At 35.1% G+C, this 21,078-nt stretch overlaps 1 protein-coding gene across 3 annotated transcripts; it reads left to right on the top strand.

Annotated features, from left to right (window-relative positions):
• Positions 1 to 147: 147 nt before the first annotated feature.
• On the top strand, positions 148 to 20,686 carry LOC110810073 (Rhodanese/Cell cycle control phosphatase superfamily protein). 3 transcript variants are annotated; one of them, XM_088210706.1, is made up of 9 exons: positions 148 to 611; positions 770 to 823; positions 10,366 to 10,515; positions 14,169 to 14,331; positions 16,875 to 16,966; positions 17,800 to 17,903; positions 19,316 to 19,582; positions 19,718 to 19,748; positions 20,367 to 20,686. In XM_088210706.1, exons 1-9 carry the CDS (start codon positions 285 to 287, stop codon positions 20,385 to 20,387), a joined length of 1,209 nt encoding a protein of 402 aa, XP_088066832.1. In that variant the 5' UTR covers positions 148 to 284; the 3' UTR covers positions 20,388 to 20,686. The 3 variants fall into 3 exon arrangements, with proteins under 3 accessions (XP_088066832.1, XP_088066831.1, XP_088066833.1); XM_088210707.1 differs by lacking the exon at positions 19,718 to 19,748 and adding an exon at positions 8,700 to 9,145 and having other exon boundaries at positions 525 to 611; XM_088210705.1 differs by lacking the exon at positions 19,718 to 19,748 and having other exon boundaries at positions 153 to 611.
• Positions 20,687 to 21,078: the final 392 nt, after the last annotated feature.

Consider the following 21,078-nt stretch of genomic DNA (forward strand, 5'->3'; position numbering starts at 1 on the left):
CATTTCTTGACTAACAATGAAAATATTATATATATATAAATATATATATAAAATTCTATATCATTTGAAGTTTGTGCTATACTGAATTTTTTAGAGAACAATTCTTACTATTTGTTATACTTCATTTTGCAAAGTACACTTACTAATACTTAAAAAAAGGATGTAGGTGGCGACTGGTGAGTGGTGAGAGTTCGATACCGTATCTGTTATTTCTGTAACTTGAGAGTTCCAACCATTTCCTCTGCTCGGAATTTCTGTGCCCTGCTGCACAAAAATCACCATAAATGAAGGGTTATGGTGCCCTTCTTTCCGCCGCTGCTTCTACTTGCATCACAACACCATTCTATTCCTTCAACAGAAGTAATAATATCACTCTCCTGCAATTCAAGCCCCCTTCTCCGGCTCTAACCCGCCAAAAACAATTCCTCTTACTCCAGACCAAGCAGAGAAATGGAGATTGTAATTGTGCCACATTTTCACTTTGCAGTGGAGCGGAGCCTGCGAGACATGTTGCTGGTGATGGTGATAACTTTATTGTAGTGAATTTCTATTGTTTTGTGTTCATTAAAGACGCTCAGAGTGAAGTCGTCAAGCATCTTTCTTTCATGGAGGTTTTTATCCGCTTTTTTCTTTTGTTATTTTCGCTTTTACTCTTGCAACACTGATTCGGTTCTTTTAAACAGAATATTGGAGAAATTTTAGGTTATACATGGATGTGTAAAAGATTGTTAGTTTCATAAATCTCAAAATCTTTATCGTATACTTCCAGGGCCTGGATATTCGTGGTCGGATATATCTGAGCGAGCAAGGAATTAATGCCCAGGTGCTGGTTCTTTTTTCCCCTTTACATCAAAGCTTCTATTTTCCTTTTGGCATTTTCTTTTCTGGGTTAGCGTAGCGTGTGGATGTGTATGAGTCCATGAGTGTGTTTAAATTCTTTGTTATTTTAGTGCTGGATCTCATGGCACCGTTTGAATTTTCGTGATGGTACATAAAGTGGGAATTTCTTACTTGGCCAGAAATCTGACTTCCGTTTGTTAGTGACAATGTATTTTCTGAATGTTTTGTGCTAGTTTACACTGTTGATTGAATGAAGCCTGGGAGAGGAAGTTGAGCCTCATGTGGAGGAGGATAATTGAACTATTATTAGTATAATTGTTTACAGTACTAAGATATGTTTGAATTTAGATTCTATATAGAATGGGATTTATTATGATGCTTATTTTATTAGTTTGGTCAGGCTTTTTATTTAGCTTATGTGATGAAGTTTTAAGCACATTAGAAGTTGTTTGCCTAGGAATCAGTTTTGGATTAGGAATAGTTTTTAGGAAGCTGTAAGTATGTAAGTCCAACTTCATTGAGTTCAAGATTTTTAAAATTTCTGGTGGATTTCATTTAATATCCTAGTGGAATCTAGGTTTCCTAAGCTTAGTAACCATTTTTTTTTTGAAATAAAAGTGTGAAGTTGTATTGATGTTAAAGTGCCAAGGGGGCACAACCCATTTATAATGTATTTACAAATTGATTAAACTATCGACAACAGAATCAAAATCATCAAGACATGTCCCAAAATAATAGAACCAAAATAATGAAACCAACAATCAATGAGTTTGTTAAAATCAAGTTCTATTCCTTCAAAAGCGTGATTGTTTCTCTCTTTCAAAAGGACCCATATTATGGTGAGTGGGATTAATCGTATCATTTTTCTCTTGCTGTTGATGCCTTCCCATGCTAGGAGTTTAGCATGAATGTTGTTGTTCATGATCCAAGACAGCCCCATAAGACTAATAATGGTGTTCCATAGGTACTGTGAAACCGAACAGCCTAAAAGTAAGTGGTTACAGGTTTTTAAATTATTTTTACATAGGAAACATCTATTGGCAATCGTGAAACCTCTTTTTATTAGGTTGTCAAAGGTAAGAATGCGGCCTTTTGTAGCTTCCCAAGCAAAAAATAAAATTCTCGGAGTAGCACCCAATTTCTATATTATGTTGGAAGGGAAGCTAATGTTGTCTTGATTAAAATTGCCCGTCAAGTGGTTGTAGAGAAATCTGACAATAAAAGTACCATTTTTGGAAAGTAACCATTTTATATTGTCCTCCCTGTCATAGACTTGAATTGAATATAGAGTATGTAGTAAGGATAAATATTCCTCTAACTCACAATCTTGTAAGTTTCTGAATACTAACACCTACCAAAAGTCCTGATTGTTAAGAACCGTAATATTTTTAATCAAAATATTTTTGTTCCTAGCAATAACATAATAAGAGAGAATATTATTTAAAGAGTAGACTTGTCATGCCAAATGTCAAACCAAAATCTTATTTTGTTGCCCTTCCCAATAACTCAACTAGAGTGTTATAGAATAATGTTGTTTAGTTTCCAAATGTTCTTCCAAAGGTTCGAACCAAATGTGCTATTTTTAATTCTAGATTGATCATGATAGTCACTGTTGAACCATTTGCACAATATGATTGATTTCCATAGGCTATTATTTTCGTTCCAGAATCTCCAAATCCATTTTCCAAGAAGGGCCTTGTTAAGTGTTGTTATAGATCTCAAGCCCAAACCACCATCTTTAATAGATTTCTTGATTTCTTTCTAGTTTACAAGGTAGGTTTTCCTATTATTACTATCATCATCTCCCCAGAGAAAGTTGCACTGAATGGATTATAATGTGTTGGCAACACAAGTTGAAATGTTGAATATCGAAAAGAGATAAATAGGGAGATTAGATAGGGTGCTTTTAATGAGAGTTAATCGTCTTCTCTTTGATAGGAATTTCCTCTTCCAGTTAGCAAGTCGGTTTTGAAACATATCAATGATCGGATCCTAATATTTTTTATCTTTGTATTTGACCCCAAGGGGAGCACCAAGGTATGAGATGGGTAATTGAGAAACTTTGCAACCCAAAATCTGCGTCGGGGATTTACCAGATTGAGAACCCTTCATCATCAATTCAGATTTGTGAAGATTGATTTTTACACTAAAAACCACTTAGAAACATAATAAAGTGCATTCCATTAAAATGAATGAGCAGATGTCAAGATGACAGAAAATGAGAGCGTCATCCGCGAAAAATAGATGTGTTAATTCAATTTGATTGCCCCTGTGTCCCATAGAAATTCCTTAAAGCAGTTTAAGTTGTTTGGCCCTATCAAGTAATTTATTCAAAGCCTCCATAACAATAATGAAAAGGAAAAGAGATAGTGGGTCACCTTGCCTTAAACTTCTCAAAGCAGTGAAAAAGTTAGAAGGGCCACCATTCACAATGACTGCAAAGCTAGTAGTAGTATGCATGTTATAATCCAACATCTCCATTTTGTCCCGAAACCACATCTTTCCAACATATGATCAATGAAGTCTCAATTTACATGATCAAAGGTTTTCTTAATATCAAGTTTGTATAAAACACCTTGTTTGTTGTTCCTAATGACCTCATCGACCGTTTCATTTGCGATAAAAATAGCATATGAAATTTGTCTACCATAAATAAAAGTATTCTATGAGTCGCCAATTATCTTGTGAAGAATTGTAGATAATCTTTTAGGCAGAAACCTTAGATAGTAATTTATAGATGCACCCAATGAAACTAATAGGACAAAAGTCTCTAATATTCTCCATATTAGTCTTCTTTGAGATCATAGCAAGAAAATTAAAATTGAGTGATCTTACAAAGGAACCATGATTATAAAAATCATTAAAGAAATTCATGATGTCTTGTTTAATGACATCTCAAAAAGATTGAATGAATTTGAGATTGAAATTATATGGCCCTAGGACTTTATTGCCATCACAATCTTGAATGTAGTCATAAATTTCTGTCTTAGTGAATTTCATTTCTAGTAGATTTCGGTCACCATTATTAATATTATTAAAATGAAGATCATCAAGACGAGGGCGAGAGAAAGAATTTTTAGTATATAACTTATGAAAGTACTCACTTGCCCCATCTCTCAATTCATTATTGCATTTGAGAATGTGCCCATCAATGTTGAGTTCATCAATGAAGTTGATCCTTCTCCGGTAATTGGCCAACATGTGAAAATATTTTGTGTTCTTAACCCTTTTTTTGAGCCATTTTTCTCTAGATTTTTATCTAAGAAATTACTTCTAGATGAAGTTTATGTGCCAGATGAATTTTCAGATTGCTTCGTTTCTCTTTGTCTTGAGGGGATAAGTGGTTTTCAGCCTCCAACCTGTCAAGATTATCAATTTCATCAATAATACTTGAAAAGTCCTCTTCATCTTGCTTAGCAGTGACTTCGGCCCAATTTCTAATTTCTGCCTCTAAGATCTTCAACTTTTGAGCAACTTTGTAGGTAGCTGTACCCCTAACAAGAGTGTTTCTCCATGTGTTAGTCACTAGTGATTTGAATTTTTCATGCTTGAGTCATTTATTGTCAAGACGAAAAAGGACTGGTCCCCATTTGATACCATCTGAAACAAGCATGATGGGAAAATGATCCGAGATGGGTCTTGGCATGAGTTTTTGAATTATGTTCGGAACAGATGATAAGAGATCAGCTGAAATGAGAAATCTGTCAATTCTGGAGAATGATGGCTGATCTCTCAAGGTGCTCCAGGTCCATTTCCCACCAGCTAGTGGTAAATCAATTAAATCCATATTGTTGATGATAAGAGAGAAAGTCTTCAATTTCAGAATCTGATGAATGATTTCCGGATCTCTCCGACCTTCTTAGAATCATATTAAAGTTACCACCAATGATTCCTTTACACCCCTAAGAGGATTTAATTTTTTCCAATTCCACATTCAGCAGGTTTCGTTCAGAGGAGTTGCCTCAGCAATAAACACCAGAGAAATACTAGTTGTCTCCGTTGGATAAATTAGAGAAAAGACAAGAAAGAGATGCATCATCAAGCATGAAAGAATGGTATAGGATTTTGTCTTTTCTCCACATAATAATGATACCACCGGCAGCACCCTTTTAGCAGGCAGAGAGCACCAACCAGTATCTTTAAAGCTCCAGATACTTCTGATTATCTTCTCGTTGACCTCACTCAACTTTGATTCTTGAAGACATATTATGGATGGTTTCCATCTGTTAAGGCGGCCCCTTATGACTTCTCTTTTGCGGGCGTCATTTAATCCCCTAACATTCTAAGATAGAATTTTGTCTAACATCATGAAAGAGTTGAATTCCCCCCGCTACCCTTGCTCTTGTTGTTCCTTCCCTCTTAGTTTATAGTTGTCTGTAGTCTCTTGAGTTCTCTTGAGCCACCCACTTTTTGTTTCTTTTTACTTCCACATGTTAATAGTCTGCCCTTAAAATGATCAATAACATGTTCTTCCAAGTCAGTAAAATATGGCTGTATTCCATTGTCACTATCAAGGTAGGAGACACCTAGAGAGGTGCTGATGCAGTGCACATTATCTAAAATCCAATCGGAGAGTATTTGAACGTCATAAGACTGCTTTCCTTTGAGTATTCTGTCAAGAGAGCTGATAACTTCTACCAAGTTGTCAACTTTAAAGAATTGTAAAGGAGGGAGAGAAGACTCTTGATGAACTGGAACCAATTCCATACCTGACAGTGGGGGGTTTCTCATTTTCCAGGCTAATTAGCAATCTGTCATTGGAGAAAGTTTCTGCTGACCACTCATTTGAGGTAATTACTGTTGCTGCTATATCTCCATTTAGTTGCCTATCACAGTAAGAAAATGAAGAAGACATGGTCTCGGGTGGGAGTGTCTGCACAACCGGGGGGGGGGGGGAGCTTCTTTTCTTTACCCTCCATTCCCATGTCACTTTTTCATCTTCTTTTTTGGGCTGGGATGTGTCCAAATGGGCTTACTTGGTCCAGCTTGGTCTGTCCATTTTTCTTTCTCAGCCCAAAACAACCTGGACTTCATAAATTTTTCTTTTTGCTGAAGGGGCCCATTCAAAATTTTCTTTTTCTGCTGCTTTTAACTCACGGGACAAGAAACGTTGGTTGCGGCTTTCAGTGACGGCAGAGGCAGTTCTTGTGTGAGAACCATTTTGAATTTGCAACTTTTTGGAGCAAGCTTTCGGGGCGGGTGGAACCGTCGTGACCAGAGGAGGACCCGAGTTGGAGGACAGTATCACCGTCGCAAATGATTTTTTCTCAATCACTGCTACGGGGATTTGGAAGCTGCATTGGCAAATCAGGCAGCCAATACTGAGTGCGGAGGGTTTTGTGGGATTCGAAACAGATTGAGAATTTATGTTGTCTTTCTCCGTCTTCTTCTTGAAAGGGTTAACCAGAGATACTTAGGCCAACTCGAACATTGAGAATTTATGTTGTCTTTCTCCGACTTCATATCCATCTGGAATGAATATCCTTTTTGTATGGTTTTCCATTTCCTCCAAAAGCACCAGAACTCTGCCACGCCAGTTCCATAACATGACGAAATACAGGTGGTGATGTCTATTTTTGAGGTTCTTACCCCAAGAGGCCCCTCCCTTGTTCCAAAAAAATTCATTCAATGCGTCCACTATCCATGCGACTTCAGTTTTGTTGAGGGAGATAGATAATCGATTTCCTCTTCCGTTTTCGCTAATCCTTAGACTATCGAGTTTCTTGCCTTCACAAACAACGTCAAAGGATTTTCTTCCAATGAGTATGAATCGTCTGGAGTTTACCGAGTTCATAGTTTTGTTAATCGCAGGAAAGATAAGGCCGACCCGTTTTTTCAGTGGGTTTGTTGGTGAGTTTGGGTTTTGGGAAGAAGAGAAGAAGAAATTATTGGGTTAGAGATGAAAGGTGTTTGCTTCAGCTTAGTATCCATTTTATAAGCATGAAATCTATCAGGTAACCCTTTTCAAAGCTTGACTCCATCAAGTAATCCTTTCTTAAATAGAACGAGGTAAAGCAGATTACTTCATGCTTTTGTGCTGCCTTGTACACTCAAATTTAACTTTTAAGCAAAAGGAGTGATATGTTCTCCACTCTCGTGACTTGTTGCCTTGGGAGACAGTTGGGGTGCCAATTAACAAGCTTTCTCTCTTCTCCTCCATGTAACACCCAAAATATTTTTTTTTATATTATTTTTATTTATTTTCTTTTTTTGTATTTGAATTTTTTATATTTTAATTTAATTTAATTTAATAAAAATAAAAATGATAAAATTGGGTAAAAATATTATTTGGATTTAATTGAAATTGATTTTGGGAAAAAGGGGTGAAAATTTCGATTTAGGGGGTGTTTTTGAAAAGAAAATCAGAAACCGGGGGTTAAAACGAAATTTAGAAAAGTTTTGCCACGTCAGCAGCCCGGTCAGCAGCTCCGGCCAACCAAGACACGCCGCGTAGCGAGGAAACGCTGACACGGGACGAGCCACGTGTGCGATCCGCGTGCGCGCGATCGGACAGCCCAGATTCGTTCCTGCGCGCACGGACGACCCAGATCAAACGTGCGCATGGACGGCCCAGATTCACGCGTACGGACGGCTCAGATTCAATCAGGCACGGACGGCCCAGATCGCATCGCGATGGACGGCGCAGATTTAATCACAATTAAATCGCGATCGGACGGTTCAGATTTAATCTTGATGAACGGTTGAGATTAAAAGGTAAAGGGTATAAATAACCCCACCCACACCTGACCACAAAACCCTAGCCGCCAGTGCCTCGCTGGAGAAGAAGAACCAAACGCCGGAGGAGCCGGCCGCCGCCACCTGCCGCCGCACCGGAGAAGTTTCCGACCGCCAATCGAGGTAAATTTTCTCTCCCTGGCTCGTTTTTCGATGGTGAATCCGCCTATTGTCAAACCGCCACCGGCCAAACGGCCGGAAAACCCCGCCGAAGTCCAGCAGCGCCGCCGCGACTCCCATCTGTTTTTGCCTCCGATGAGGCCCTTCTCGGCCTCCGTTCGATGCAAATTTTATACCACTGTGATCACCGTTCTTTTCTCTACAGGTTGATCGGAGCCAAACATCAAAACGCGACTCACGTCGGAGGAGCCGCCGCACCCGAGAGCACCGCCGCCGGTAAGTCTCGGTTTTTCGTGACTTTTTGGCCCACCGAGAGCCCTAGGGTTGTTTTATCGCAGGGACCAATGCAAGTTTGGCCGAATTCGGCCGAAAACGGCCAACCCGAGAACCCGATACTGTGTTGTCTTGTTTGGTGTCAATTACTGGTTTACATGTTGTGTATGATTGGATGATTGAGATCAAGGAAAAAGGCAAAATGGATAATGTGGACAGCCTGACTAGATATCCTGGAAGATGGTGGACGGACCAGGTCCGTAGGGAACCCTACCGGGAACGTGGTCTCTCATATCGGATGGGGTATGGAGAGCTTATGTGTTTTGGCGCTCATACCGGACGGGGTATGGGGACGGCCTTGAAATCAGGTTATTAATGTTAATGGTTCACGGGTAGCGGGGACCCCCTATGGATCCCCATGGATACTAGTAGACTGGTAAAAAAGGAAAATATGTGGTTTAATAATTGAAATGCAAAGGCGTGGTAAGTGTTATGTTATAAAGTCTATATGATTTCATGATGATGATAATGTTATCGCTTTCATATGTTGTTTTCATGGATCTCACCGAGATAAGTAGACAGTAAAAGTTTTTATGTTAATAAACGAGTTTGTTATAAATTATGCTCCATTGGTCATTTTTGTTTTCTACCCACATTTACTTCCGTGGCGGTGAGATAGTGTGATGTCTTTACTGGGCTGGTGTAACTCATTCCTTATTTAACCATTTCAGATCAGGAAGACGTTGTTCCCGAGCCCGTTCCGCAGGAAGACGGTGAAGAGGACGCCTAAAGACTTTATAATTATATTTATAGTTCTTATTTCGAGTATCTCTTTTAGTTAGTTGTTCCTTCATGTTTTGAGTACGTTTTGGTTATTGTGTAAGGGATGTTAATCAAAATTTTTATTACGCTTCCGCATTTGAGATTTTAATACATACATTTCATTTAATCATTTCTTAAATAGAACGAGGTAAAGCAGATTACTTCATGCTTCTTTGCTGCCTTGTACACTCAAATTTAACTTTTAAGCAAAAGGAGTGATATGTTTTCCACTCTCGTGACTAGTTGCCTTGGGAGACAGTTGGGGTGCCAATTAACAAGCTCTCTCTTCTCCTCCAGTTACATGATCCGTTTGCTCATCTGTGGACTGGGATTGATTAATATTTTATTGAATTTGGTAAGAAGCCTTAGAACAAGAATCTTAAGAGATTATCAAATAGCTTATGGTGATTTTCAAATTCTGCAAGCACATGAAAGACATTTATATTCTTGACAGACCCTGTGCTTTTCGTATTTTCCTTCTTTCCATTTTGAAGTAGGGTATGACTGTTTTACCACATTAGATTGTTTAACTACCGTGCAGAAACTGCATAATGCTTTGAGGCTTACAGGGTTGTTAACGGGAACATGGTTTGGTTAATTAATACTAAGAGGAACTTGAATGATTGGGAGGTTAAAGAGTTTGAAGACTTGATGTCTACTCTTGAATCTGCACAGGTGTCGGATAGTGATGATCAGGTGGTGTGGAATCTGGAAAAAAAATGGAATATTTTCAATCACTTCATACTATAAGTTCTTACACGAGATGGGTACTGAAAACAGAAGACTATTTCCTGCTAAGCTGATTTGGAAGACTAAAATTCCTCCACGCATTGCTTTTTTTGCTTGGGAGGCTTGCTGGGAAAAAATCCTTACTTTGGACAGGTTGAAAAGTAAAGGCAGAATTATTGCAAATGGTTGCTATTGCTGTTTAAAAGCTGTGGAAACTTGCAATCATCTTCTACTATGGTGTCCTACTATTTCTAAACTATGGTGCGGGATTTATGGGTGGTTAGGTATCAATTGGGTAATTTTGGGTTCAGTTGGGGGAGAGATTTGGGCTTGGGATGGTTTATATATAAAAAGAAACATTGCTAATCTTGTCCCTTTAACCCTTTTTTGAGTTATTTGGAAAGAACAGAATAGAAGTACTTTTGATAGCATAGAGAGTAGTTCTAATAGATTAATGGATAGATGGATACACCTGTTTGGGACAATTGTGCTTGGTCATGATATCATTAATGATGAGAATTTTGGGGAAGTCATTGATGCTCTAAATTTTTTGTAGAGATTTTGTACATGGGTGGTACTCCTGGTTTTGGTACCTTGTGAATAATACTTTATATTTTTTATTTCGAAAAAAAAAAATTGTTAAAACTTGGCTGTTTTTAATGGAAAACTTTTGCCTTTTCTTCCCTGCTTGCTCCCAAAAGGTATAGCATGCATTAATTAGTATATTAGATTATTAACTACAACGGTACCACCTCAAGATTAGTTATTTTCTTTGCTTTGTTATTTTCTTTGTTTTTTCAGCATGTCTCTTGATATTTCCTTCTGACATTCTTTGTCTCTGTGCAGTACAGTGGGCCATCAAAAGATGCTCTTGCTTATGTTGATTGGTTGAAGGAAGATAATAGATTCTCTGCCATCCTTGTCCAGATATCTCCTGCACTAAATCGGCATGCCTTCCCAAAATTTAAGTTGCGGTACAAGTCCTCGCTAGTACAGGCAAGCTAGTTTCTTGAGCATCCTGTTTCCAATTTTTGGATAATTTTTTTATGATTGTAAAACATTCTTTCACCTTTTATTAAGAATTCTGGGACATTCTAGTGCTATATTAGGGTTTATAAACTAATTTCCTTGTGCAAGTCTAATTGTAATACTGGGTTTTGTTGCTTTCCTAAGTCATCCTTGCCAGTTGATAGTCATTTCATCATATGGTTTTTCCAAATTATCATTTTTAGAGGATGTTTAGCTCACTTTATTTATAACTGCTTCGAAAGATGACCCCACTCACTCCTACCGCCCTGTTTGGGCAGTGTCAGGAACAACAACCAAACTCGCTCCTACCATCCTGTTTGGGCAGTGTTAGGAACAACTAAATAGTTCCTTTTGCAAGGTGTATCAGAGAAAAAATAAAAAATAAAATATTAGATGTATTAATTATGTAGGTTTTATTATGTGTATACAAGGTAATAAGTGAGGTAAGTGTTAAATTATGTGTAATATGGGAGAATAAACCTTTTAAAGGCAAGAGGCGCAGAGTAGGCAATTCAGGAAAATTATTTCCAGAATTAACAGCTGTGGGTAACTGCACTTGTATGCTAAAACATTCTGTCTTCTTCAAGGACAGATATCTATGAAGAATTATTTCAAGTAGAGTATTTCCTTACTTCTCTATAGATTATATGGTTTTCTCTCTCTCAAATGAACCCTTAAATTTTAATCTAAATCTAAAAATAGGTAAAGACAGAAGAACCAAAAAGAATGTTTCTCTTCTTACTATTTTGTTGTTCATTGTCCCATAACGAGATCCATCACTAGGGACCCTAACAGGCAGGTAATCGCGTAAATTCAAAGGGTCTTGTGGTTGGTATAAGTAAAAAATAATGTATTCAGTTTTTCTTCTTTCTTGTTATACTATATGCTTCTCGTGTTTCTTTTTTCGAATCTTCTAATTGAAGGTTCTGGGATGATGTCGTATTCTGCTTCTCCTCTTAGTAATACTTCTTCTATCACAAAACAAAGTCTACATTCGTAACTGGCATAGAGTGGGTACTGGTAAAGCTTGTCTATGTCATCTAACAATACCTGCCGACCTTGTTTATATCTTTTTTAATTGTTTTGAGAGTAACAATTAATATTATATATATAGGTAGGAAGATGGTCCAACCCATATACAAAAGTCTTTTTTCTTGGGAAATAAAAGTGTGAGGTTTGTATATTAATGAGGTGCCAAGAAGGGCACTGCCCATGTACAAAATTTTATATGTCAATTAGCATATATACAATGTACCCAAAATCATCCATACAATTAAGGTTGTGCCCTAAAACACTAGAATCAAAATAATAAAACCAATTGTCTTTGATGGTATTAAAGTCAACTTTCTTCCCCTCAAAAGCTCGATTATTGCATTCTTTCCAGATAACCCAAAATATAGTGAGAGGAATGATTCAAATAGCTTTTTTCCCTGCTGCTGGTACCCTCCCAAGCCAACAATTCAAAACTGGTCGTAGCTGCCATCACCCAAGATAAGCCTAAGAGACCCAAAACCATGGACCAGAGTTTGTAAGATAAAGGGCAACCGAGGAGGAGGTGATTACAAGACTCAAGTCTGTCTTTGTGAGGACCCATATACAAAAGTTTATAAATGTCGAAATATCAATTACGCCTCCTAAATCGTCCAAAAATATTGATAGGACAATCGTTTATAAAAAAACTTAGGGTTTGGAGACAAATGTCCTTGATTTTACTAAAAGAAAATTCTATTCCTTGAAAACCTTTCTATTTCTTCCCTTCCAGATAACTCGTAAGGTAACTAGAGGGATAAAGCCTAGATTCTTGTTGTAGCATTTATCCCATGGATGCCTCTATGCCCAAGTCTCCTCTTTTGTTGAGCCAGCAATTACACAATTAATCCCCAGAAGACTAGCCATATATCTTTTAGTTATTTTCCCTTATTACTTTTATATATATAATTACTGTTGACATCAAATATTATTATTACGTTTTCAATTTTATATTGATTTGAATGGTTTATTATTAAATATTTTTTTGAAATATAACTTTCTTATTAAATATAAAATGGTTAATTTTAAATATTGTTTAAACAAAATAGATGGCCAAAGGAAGCATGTTGGCGGGTTTGGTTGATTGGGGGGGAGGGGGTTCGTGGGGGCATTACCCACAGGACGGGGTGGATAAGTAAATATGTAACTACCTAGGCATGTAGCAAGTAGGGATAAAGAGTTATGTTAAATGGGATGGATATGCTATTTGGAAAGATGAGCTTATTAGCTGTATTAGTTTATTGACATGTTTGGTAAAGATATAGCTTATAAGTTGGGTTGTTCATTAACAAAAAAAGCACTTTAGTAATCGGAATAACATATTATATATAACGATATATATATATATTTAAATTTTTAAGTGTTATTTTAGTCTTTTGTTTGGTTAGTACTTAATGTGTTTCAGAGATGTTATATGCTCTATAATATAAAAGTTACAGATCAACAGTTTTTTTAAACACTATTGCAAGAGATCTTGTAAATCCTCCAAAAGTATAGAGAGAATGATTTTTTGTCAGAAAACCTAGAGTCTGGAGACAAACATCCTTGATTCTACCAAAAGAAAATTATATTCCTTGAAAGGCTTTCTATTTCTTTCCTTCCAGATAATTTATAAGGTAACCAGAGGGATAAGGTCTAGATTCTTGTTGTAGCATTTATCCTTGTGGATGTCTCTCCATGCCCAGGTCTCCTCTTTTATTAAGCTATCCATTACCCAATTAATCCCAAATAGGCCATATACTTTTTAGTTATTTTCCCTTATAAATATAGTAGAGTGTTGGACATTAAATGTTATTATTACATTTTGAAATTTTTATATTGATTCGAATAATAAGGTTTAAATTAAACAGATGGGTAAATGGAGTAGGTTTCGGGTTTGGTTGATGGAGCGGGTAAATAGGGAGTAGAAAAAATTACTCCACCTACAGAACAAGGGTGGATAAGTAAATATGTATGTGCGCAGGTATAGGGTGCCTATAGATAAATGGTAATGTTAAACAAGGCGGATATTGGCTACTGTTTGGTAATATTAGCTTATAAGATATATTAGTTTATTGACATGTTTGGTAAAAATATAGCTGATATTTTATTCATGAACAAAAAAACATTTTGAAGAGGAATAAGAGATATTATATAAAGATATAACTTTTAAATTGTTAAGTGTTATTCTAATCTTTTACTTTGTTATTACTAAGGGTTATTGGAGATGTAATAAGCTCTATGATATAAAAGTTACAGATCAGCAGTTTTTTGAAAACAGTATTGCAAGAGACCAAACATGTAAACAACTTTAAACATAATTAGAGAGCTTATAAACTGTTGTTGACAGAAACTATCTAAGACAGACATCCTTTACTCATGTTATGATGACTTATGGGCAATGAATATGCACTTTCTTGTTAGTTCCATTATGTCTTTTAATTGGTGGCATTTGAACAAGAACCTCCTATAGTTTGATTATTTAAACTCTATGCTCAAGTAAGTTCACTAGTGACAAATTCTTCATTAAAAACATCAAAATGTTTTTAGAGATTTCTCCTCTTTCTTTTCCTCCTTAGTTTGCACATTATTGTTGCCTCTTATTTGTCCAGTTTGAAGGGGGTATTTCACACCTTCCTTTGCTTGATTCTTCATTACGAGCAAAACCTCTAGCACCATCTGAATGGAGAAAGAGAGTAGAAGCTGCTAATGACATTGACAAAGCCCCAAATTCAACTTTTAATTCCAACTGCATTATATTGGATGTGCGAAATGGTAATTATCTTGCTTTTGCAATTTCATAAAATGAATATTCACTGGCATCTTTATGTTCATGTACTTATGGGTTACACATTTTTTACTTACACATTTTTAGTATTATGTGTTCATCTGTTCACCAAGTTGTATGAAATCTATAGAATAGTGGTAGAACATTGAAAAGCAAGGATTAACCACGTGATTCACCACCAAAATGGCTATATTGACAATCGACAGTTATGATATTTGACTCTAACACTATTTTGGATTGAGGGAAGTAAGGAAAAAGAAAAGAACATGAAAAGTTTACCATGCTTTCTTGTTTGGATAAGCGGATAAAAATTAATAAAGAAAAATAAAGAATATAGACATCATTCATTTTTTCCTTAAAAAATCTATTATTTTGTTCCTCTAAATTGTGGGGAAGAAAAAGAGAAAGAAAGGAAATGTTTATAGTTTTTTTTTTGGGAAAGAAAATAGAACAATATATTCACAGGCACAAACGGGGTGCAAGTTAAAGCAAATTTACAAGTTAGTCAAAATATCAATCAGGTCCAAAGATCCTCAACCGTTAAAGATGATGATCCTTAATAAAAAACCTTAGGCTGGAACCAATGATCTATGAATCTATCCGTATCGATTCAATGTTCTCAAAGCGCTCATATTTCTTTCTTTCCATACCCAGAGTAGCCAAAGGAATAGGGTTTGTCGTCTTATCCCTCTTGAACCCATGTCAGGCCCTAATCTCATCCCTAACTGAGCCAACAATCACCCAATTGATGCCCAACAGACCATAAACTATAGATTACAAATGATAGGTAAAGGCAACACAACATGATATGATTACACGACTCTGCATACCTCATGCATAGGTACCAACAATTAACCAAGATTCTATCCTTCCTGATTAGCTTGTCCAGTGTAAGAATACATCTAGTAGCTTTCCAAGTGAAAAAAGCCGTCGAATGAGCAAGAAGTATGGTGAACTTCATTGTCTATGTTCTTGTGCACTTATTTTTTGGTGGCTAGATGGACCGTGGTTTGCTTCTTTGGAATCCGTTATTGATGCAGGGAGGTGTTATTAAACATGGAATTGGGCTAAAAGGGAGCTTTTATAAGAAACGAGAACATGGAAATTAGACTCATTGGCTACTTTCTTATGTCGTGTATTTGCACAGGAAGAGAGAATTGAGCATTAAGGGCACATTTAGTTCCCTGAATAGAATAAACTGGAATGAAATAACTATTCAATAGAGATGGAATAATCTTGTTATGGTATTACAATTGTAATATGATGTTGGGTTGGTAACAACATGATTACTATGTTTGATTCAATAGTACTAGAGGTTACAATAAAGCTCTAACAGATTGTGCATGACTGTAATACCCCTCATTATTTTTGGTGTAAAATATAATATAATGCACTTACATCAAATAGGACATATAAGTTAATAAATTTACATATTTGTTACATAATAAATTGGACATTCTAATTAAAAAATCGTAGAGTTTCACTTATTTTAATTTGATCGAATTATGAAATTTCATATAATTTTGCTTAAGAAGTCATTAGAGCTTGCTGCATTTATATTATCCTTTGGTCACTTTCTTAATTTCATAAAATTAATAAAATTACTATTACATATTTTAATTTCATAAATTTAATTTTATTTAGTTATTTTATATTATTAAAATTATGAAATTCTGTATAAAAAATATTGATATTCTATGCAATTGTTAGGCTAATGGATGTTATATAGTCCTAAAGCTAAATGGTTGATTTCTGTCTTGACTGCAACTCTGATTTTCTACTCATGAATCAGGATTAGAATTCTTTAGTAATTAAAATTTCCAAGTAATTTTGATTAATGCAACAAAACAATATATGAAACTCCATTCCTTTACTAGCTGTGACGTTCTCTGCGTATTTCTACCTTATGCAAGTAGTCAAACATGCCATTGAGGTTATGAACTTCCTATGAATGGTCTGGATCTCAGCTATTTTAAGGGATGTCTTCTCTTCCTTCTCCTTTTTAACATTTGTTTTCGGGGATTTTCTGGTAGTTTGTGTTCTGATTAGTTGTTATTGGCTCTTTTTTCACCCCCTATCTATTAAGTTATCATGTATTTGCGTTATCCTTTCTTATTTTACATTTTTTTTTTTTCAATTTTTAGATTCTCCAAGAGAACCTCATAAGATAATCTCAAATGTTTTGAAAGATATTGCTGAATGAGATATATCATTCTTAACTGGATCTTGATTTTCTTGAGAAGTCCTGGATCTTGAGTTATTGACCAATTTTCACCAAATTATGAGAGTTTGATGTGATTATCTGTCATAGATGTTGGTCTGCACTGACTCTTACTTGGGGCATCTCACCATAACCATAGGGCTAAGATGGTGTGGTGGTTGTCTGCTTTTTATTTTTTATTTTTCTGAATTTTAGTTTGAAGCTTTTTCATGATGGTTAAGATGTTATATTTTTCTATTCAAATTGAAAGCTTGTTATATTCATCTTTTCTGCTCTTGAGATGAGGATGACAGAACTTTGTATCATAAGGTTATGAGTGGGATATTGGTCATTTTCGTGGGGCCCAACGACCTGATGTTGACTGCTTCAGGAGCACTTCATTTGGGCTATCTAAGAGGGAGGTATGTTTAATCCACAATTTGTTGCCAAATTTTTTCTTGATTTTAGCAAATTAACTTCTAGCATGAATTACAACCTTAAATTACAATGACAAGAAATAGATTCCCTTCTTTTTGTTTTGTTTGTTTTGTTGCGTTTTCTTTTATTTGTTTTGCCTGTTAGTTCCTATATTATTGTAGATGTAAACATGGTTATATTACCTATCTTGCAAATTAGTTAAAGACATAGTTTGTTTAGTAGTTGATGCAGGAGGTACTGAATAATTTTGGGATAAGACCTAGATATTACAGTTAGTATCATTTAAAATTAAATCGTGTTGACAAGGGCTGCCTTCATTCTTAAACTTGCCGTTGTGCCAATATGATTTTTATCTCGATCATAAGATAATGTTTTCTGAGTTTTACATATACCTTGTTATCCATTTTTTCACAATTTATTTAGCAATATATCATAGGTTAATATGAATATATAATTTTTTTCTTCCTTACATGTGTGTTTTCCTTGTTATCAGAGGGCTGAGAAGGTTATATTAATAGTTAGCTATCTCAGCAGATGAATAAATATTGTAGAAACTTAGATGTTTGTTGTGTTAATCCCCACCAAGCTTCAACAGTTGACCTGCTATAATAAATGGTTCACCCAGTTGGCTTCTCAGCATAAACTATAGGTACAATGAAAGGATGGGCAAAATTTAGGATTGCCCACTTTATTAGATCTGTCTGGAAACATGTAAAGGCTAAATTTAGGCGTAACTATTTTTTTTTAGTTAGAAAGGAACTGTTTTCTGGTCTTTATAGCAAATGTGCTTCATTTTGCTATATTTCCACATGTCCAGATTTCTGCTTCAGATCCTTTGGCAAATGTTGATAAGGAAAAGACCGATGTACTGATGTATTGTACTGGAGGTATTCGTTGTGACATATATTCTACCCTCCTAAGGTACCCAGTGTTTATTTTAGTTTCTCTTTCTTTTTCTTTTCTCTCTAAAGTTTTCATTTCAGCCAAACAGACCACTTAAATTCTTGCCGAATTATGACTAGCAATCAATTTAGCTATAGTTAGTAAATCGGCCATGTCATTGAATTGTCCAAGGCATTGGACATCGTTTATTGATTTATTAGTTTGACCACTAGTTCATTGGTCGAATCACTAGATTAAAAAAAATTATTTAGAGTATATCTCAATAGTTTGTAACATAAAAATATATAAATATATAGATATTGTGATAGATAATTTACTTGCAAACTAAATAAAAATTAAAAGAAAAGTGAAAATGATTGAATTTTATCATCTGAATTGGTTAATTTTGATTGAACTGACTTGTTTTTTAGAAAGTTTTATTTATTTTTGTCTGGCTTTGACCAGTTCCTTTTGCTTATTTGATGTAATTTTAAATGAAACGACAAGGTGTCCAAATTACTATATGATATTCTATCTGCTTTTAAACAACTATGATTTTAGCATATGAACATAGGCACAAGCTTTATCTGTAGATCAGATGGGGCTGCAATTGCAAGGCATGTGCTAGGATCTCTTTTAGAGAATCTTAATTATATTCGTGATTTTAATTTTCTACCAATTTGCCTATTTTATAATAAATAATTACTGTATATTTTATAATATTAAATATAAAATAATTTTTTTTTATAAAAAAGAGAAATTGACGTGTATCGATTCCCAATTTTAATTTTTTATGTACTGTTCTAATCCAGAAATTAAAAGAGAAAAATGGAGATGAAGAGAAATATTAATACATATTAATTAGATTAAAGATTTTTTATATTTTTTATTTAGGAACTTTAAATATTTAATCCTAATCCTATTACATATCAATTATATTAAACATTTTAGTCTTATTTAAATCATATTTCTATATTTATTTTTAAAAATTATTTCAAAAAATGAGAAAATGAGACGTAATATGTTTCCAATTTTTCTTTTATGTATATAATCGATAAAATATTCTAATTTCTGCTAATAGAAAAAATTTATAAATATATGCAGGTTTTTTATTACTAATAAATGAGTGAATACATCTATTTGCTTGGCTTTTAGCAGAGAGAGTCAATCAAGACCAATGTGATCTGGATATATAATTATTATTGAATATGAACATATTTTTCTCATGTATGCAACAGAGTAAACTTTTAGCAGAGGGAATCAATCAATGCCACCGAGAATTCGGATATATGGTTATATATCCAAACATTAAGATATTTTCTCATGTATGAAACAGAGTAATGTGCAGACTGGTCTCTAGATGTAATTAGAGCTATGGCCTTCTGTGATGATTAGGCTCCACTTTTCTGGAGATCTCCCGCCCTTTTTGAGATATTAGTTTCATGTGGCAGACAGCGGGGTTTTAAGAACTTGTACACCTTGAAAGGAGGCATTTCTCATTATCTTGAGAAAGAAGGTCCCGCTGAATGGGTTGGTAATTTGTTTGTGTTTGACTCCCGCCTTTCGCTCCCACCACCTGCCTATAACCCAGAAGCAGCTGGTGAAGCCAACAAAAGTCAACAAGAAGCCTTGTTCGCAAGATGCCATGTCTGTGGTTCACAAGTTCAGGAGTTGAGACATCGAAATTGCGCAAATCTTGATTGCAACCTGCTTTTCCTGTAAGTGCTCTTTCCCCCTTTGGGTCTCATCCAACTTCAATTTCATCGCAATCTGTCAGAAGGACAAGAAAACTATTTGTGATTGATGAAAAGTCATTTCTTCTTGGTAATGTTTTCTCTTGCATATGGCTACAGGAAATCAAAAAGAAGAGTTTTGAACAAGATGGTAAAAACACTTTGAAGAATTAAGTTTATAGTTCTTTTTAATTGTTATCTCTTCGTGCTCTTTCCTTTTCTTTTGTGCTTCATCCTTTCGTCTTTAAATAAGTAAAGAAATGTATTGGTTGGCACATGTAAACAGCTTTTTTGGAACACATGGACGATAAGTTTCATTTTATTTTCAAATGTATCAAATAGGATATTTATTTAAAAATAAGTTTTGATGTTTCGAATAAGTTCGAATACTTAAACATATTTTATGAATTTCACTTGAATCAACGGATTTGGAAGGACGGAAATTAGAGTACAATGCACATTACTTCTTTGCCTTTTTTCCCTCTTAAGTTCTGAAGTTCATTTCTCAATTTTGTAAAATCTGACAGAAATTGAAGCGCACCTGTTGAATTCCATATAGAAATCTTTGTGGCTCTAAAATTGGAATGGAAACATAAACCCGAGAATATGCAAGCATATGACCTACAGTTTTTTTATTTCCAAAAAGTGATGCGTTTTCAAGTTGAACCGAACTCATCTGCTCCTTTCTCAGTATTTGGACTTTAGGAACCTAGTACTACTTGTATAACTGATTGTCTTGAGTCTTGGTCATGGCTGTTTCTCCTTTCAGATGCTGTGCACCCTGCATTGAATATTTACGAGGATGTTGCTGTTTGGATTGTACAACTGCAGCTCGACTTAGACCTGTTTTACCTGGACATCAAAGATATCGGAAGTGGCATGAATATCGTGATTTACCGGTGCAAGGGAAGCGATAGTTTTGACCAGATAAATGAGAGGTTTGAATTGGTAATATGTCAGATGTCTATTATTATGTGTATTTAAGGTGTCATATTATGTCATATATGCTGTTAGAATAATCAAACACAATTTCAAAATTTTAAAATGAATTAGCAGTAAAGACTGAGTCTCTATTCATTATCGTTTTAACTTGCGTCATGTTTTCTGATGAGATATCTTTTGTTTTCCTAAACTGCAATCTGCAATGTTCTCTGGTTGGGCAAGCATGTGATCTTGGCATCAGATTACTTATTTCTTTTTCTGTTAGATTATTAAGAATAGAAACTTCAATGTATTTCATAATAAAGAGAGTAAAAGTTTTTTTTTTTTTTAAATAAAAAGAAATCAGTATATTAACATATACCAACAAAAACGGAGATACCATCCATTTACAGAAGAATTTATATTATAGTTACGGATTCAGACGATATTCTCAAAATTCTTATAACAAATAATGTCGTGATTTAATAGGATAGACAAAAAAATTCAGCTAATCTATTCTTTATCTGAGAAAAATTGTATTCTTCACCCTTAAAAAGCTC

The sequence above is a fragment of the Carica papaya genome, chromosome 9, assembly GCF_054855325.1.
Source record: "Carica papaya isolate Zhongbai chromosome 9, ASM5485532v1, whole genome shotgun sequence".
In the NCBI taxonomy this organism is placed as follows: Eukaryota; Viridiplantae; Streptophyta; class Magnoliopsida; order Brassicales; family Caricaceae; genus Carica; species Carica papaya.

Coding starts and splice junctions, on each gene's coding strand:
- LOC110810073 (XM_088210705.1), top strand. CDS start 285: ATGAAGGGTTATGGTGCCCTTCTTTCCGCCGCTGCTTCTACTTGCATC. Junction 612..769: donor AGCATCTTTCTTTCATGGAG/GTTTTTATCCGC, acceptor GTATACTTCCAG/GGCCTGGATATTCGTGGTCG. Junction 17,904..19,315: donor ATATATTCTACCCTCCTAAG/GTACCCAGTGTT, acceptor TTCATGTGGCAG/ACAGCGGGGTTTTAAGAACT.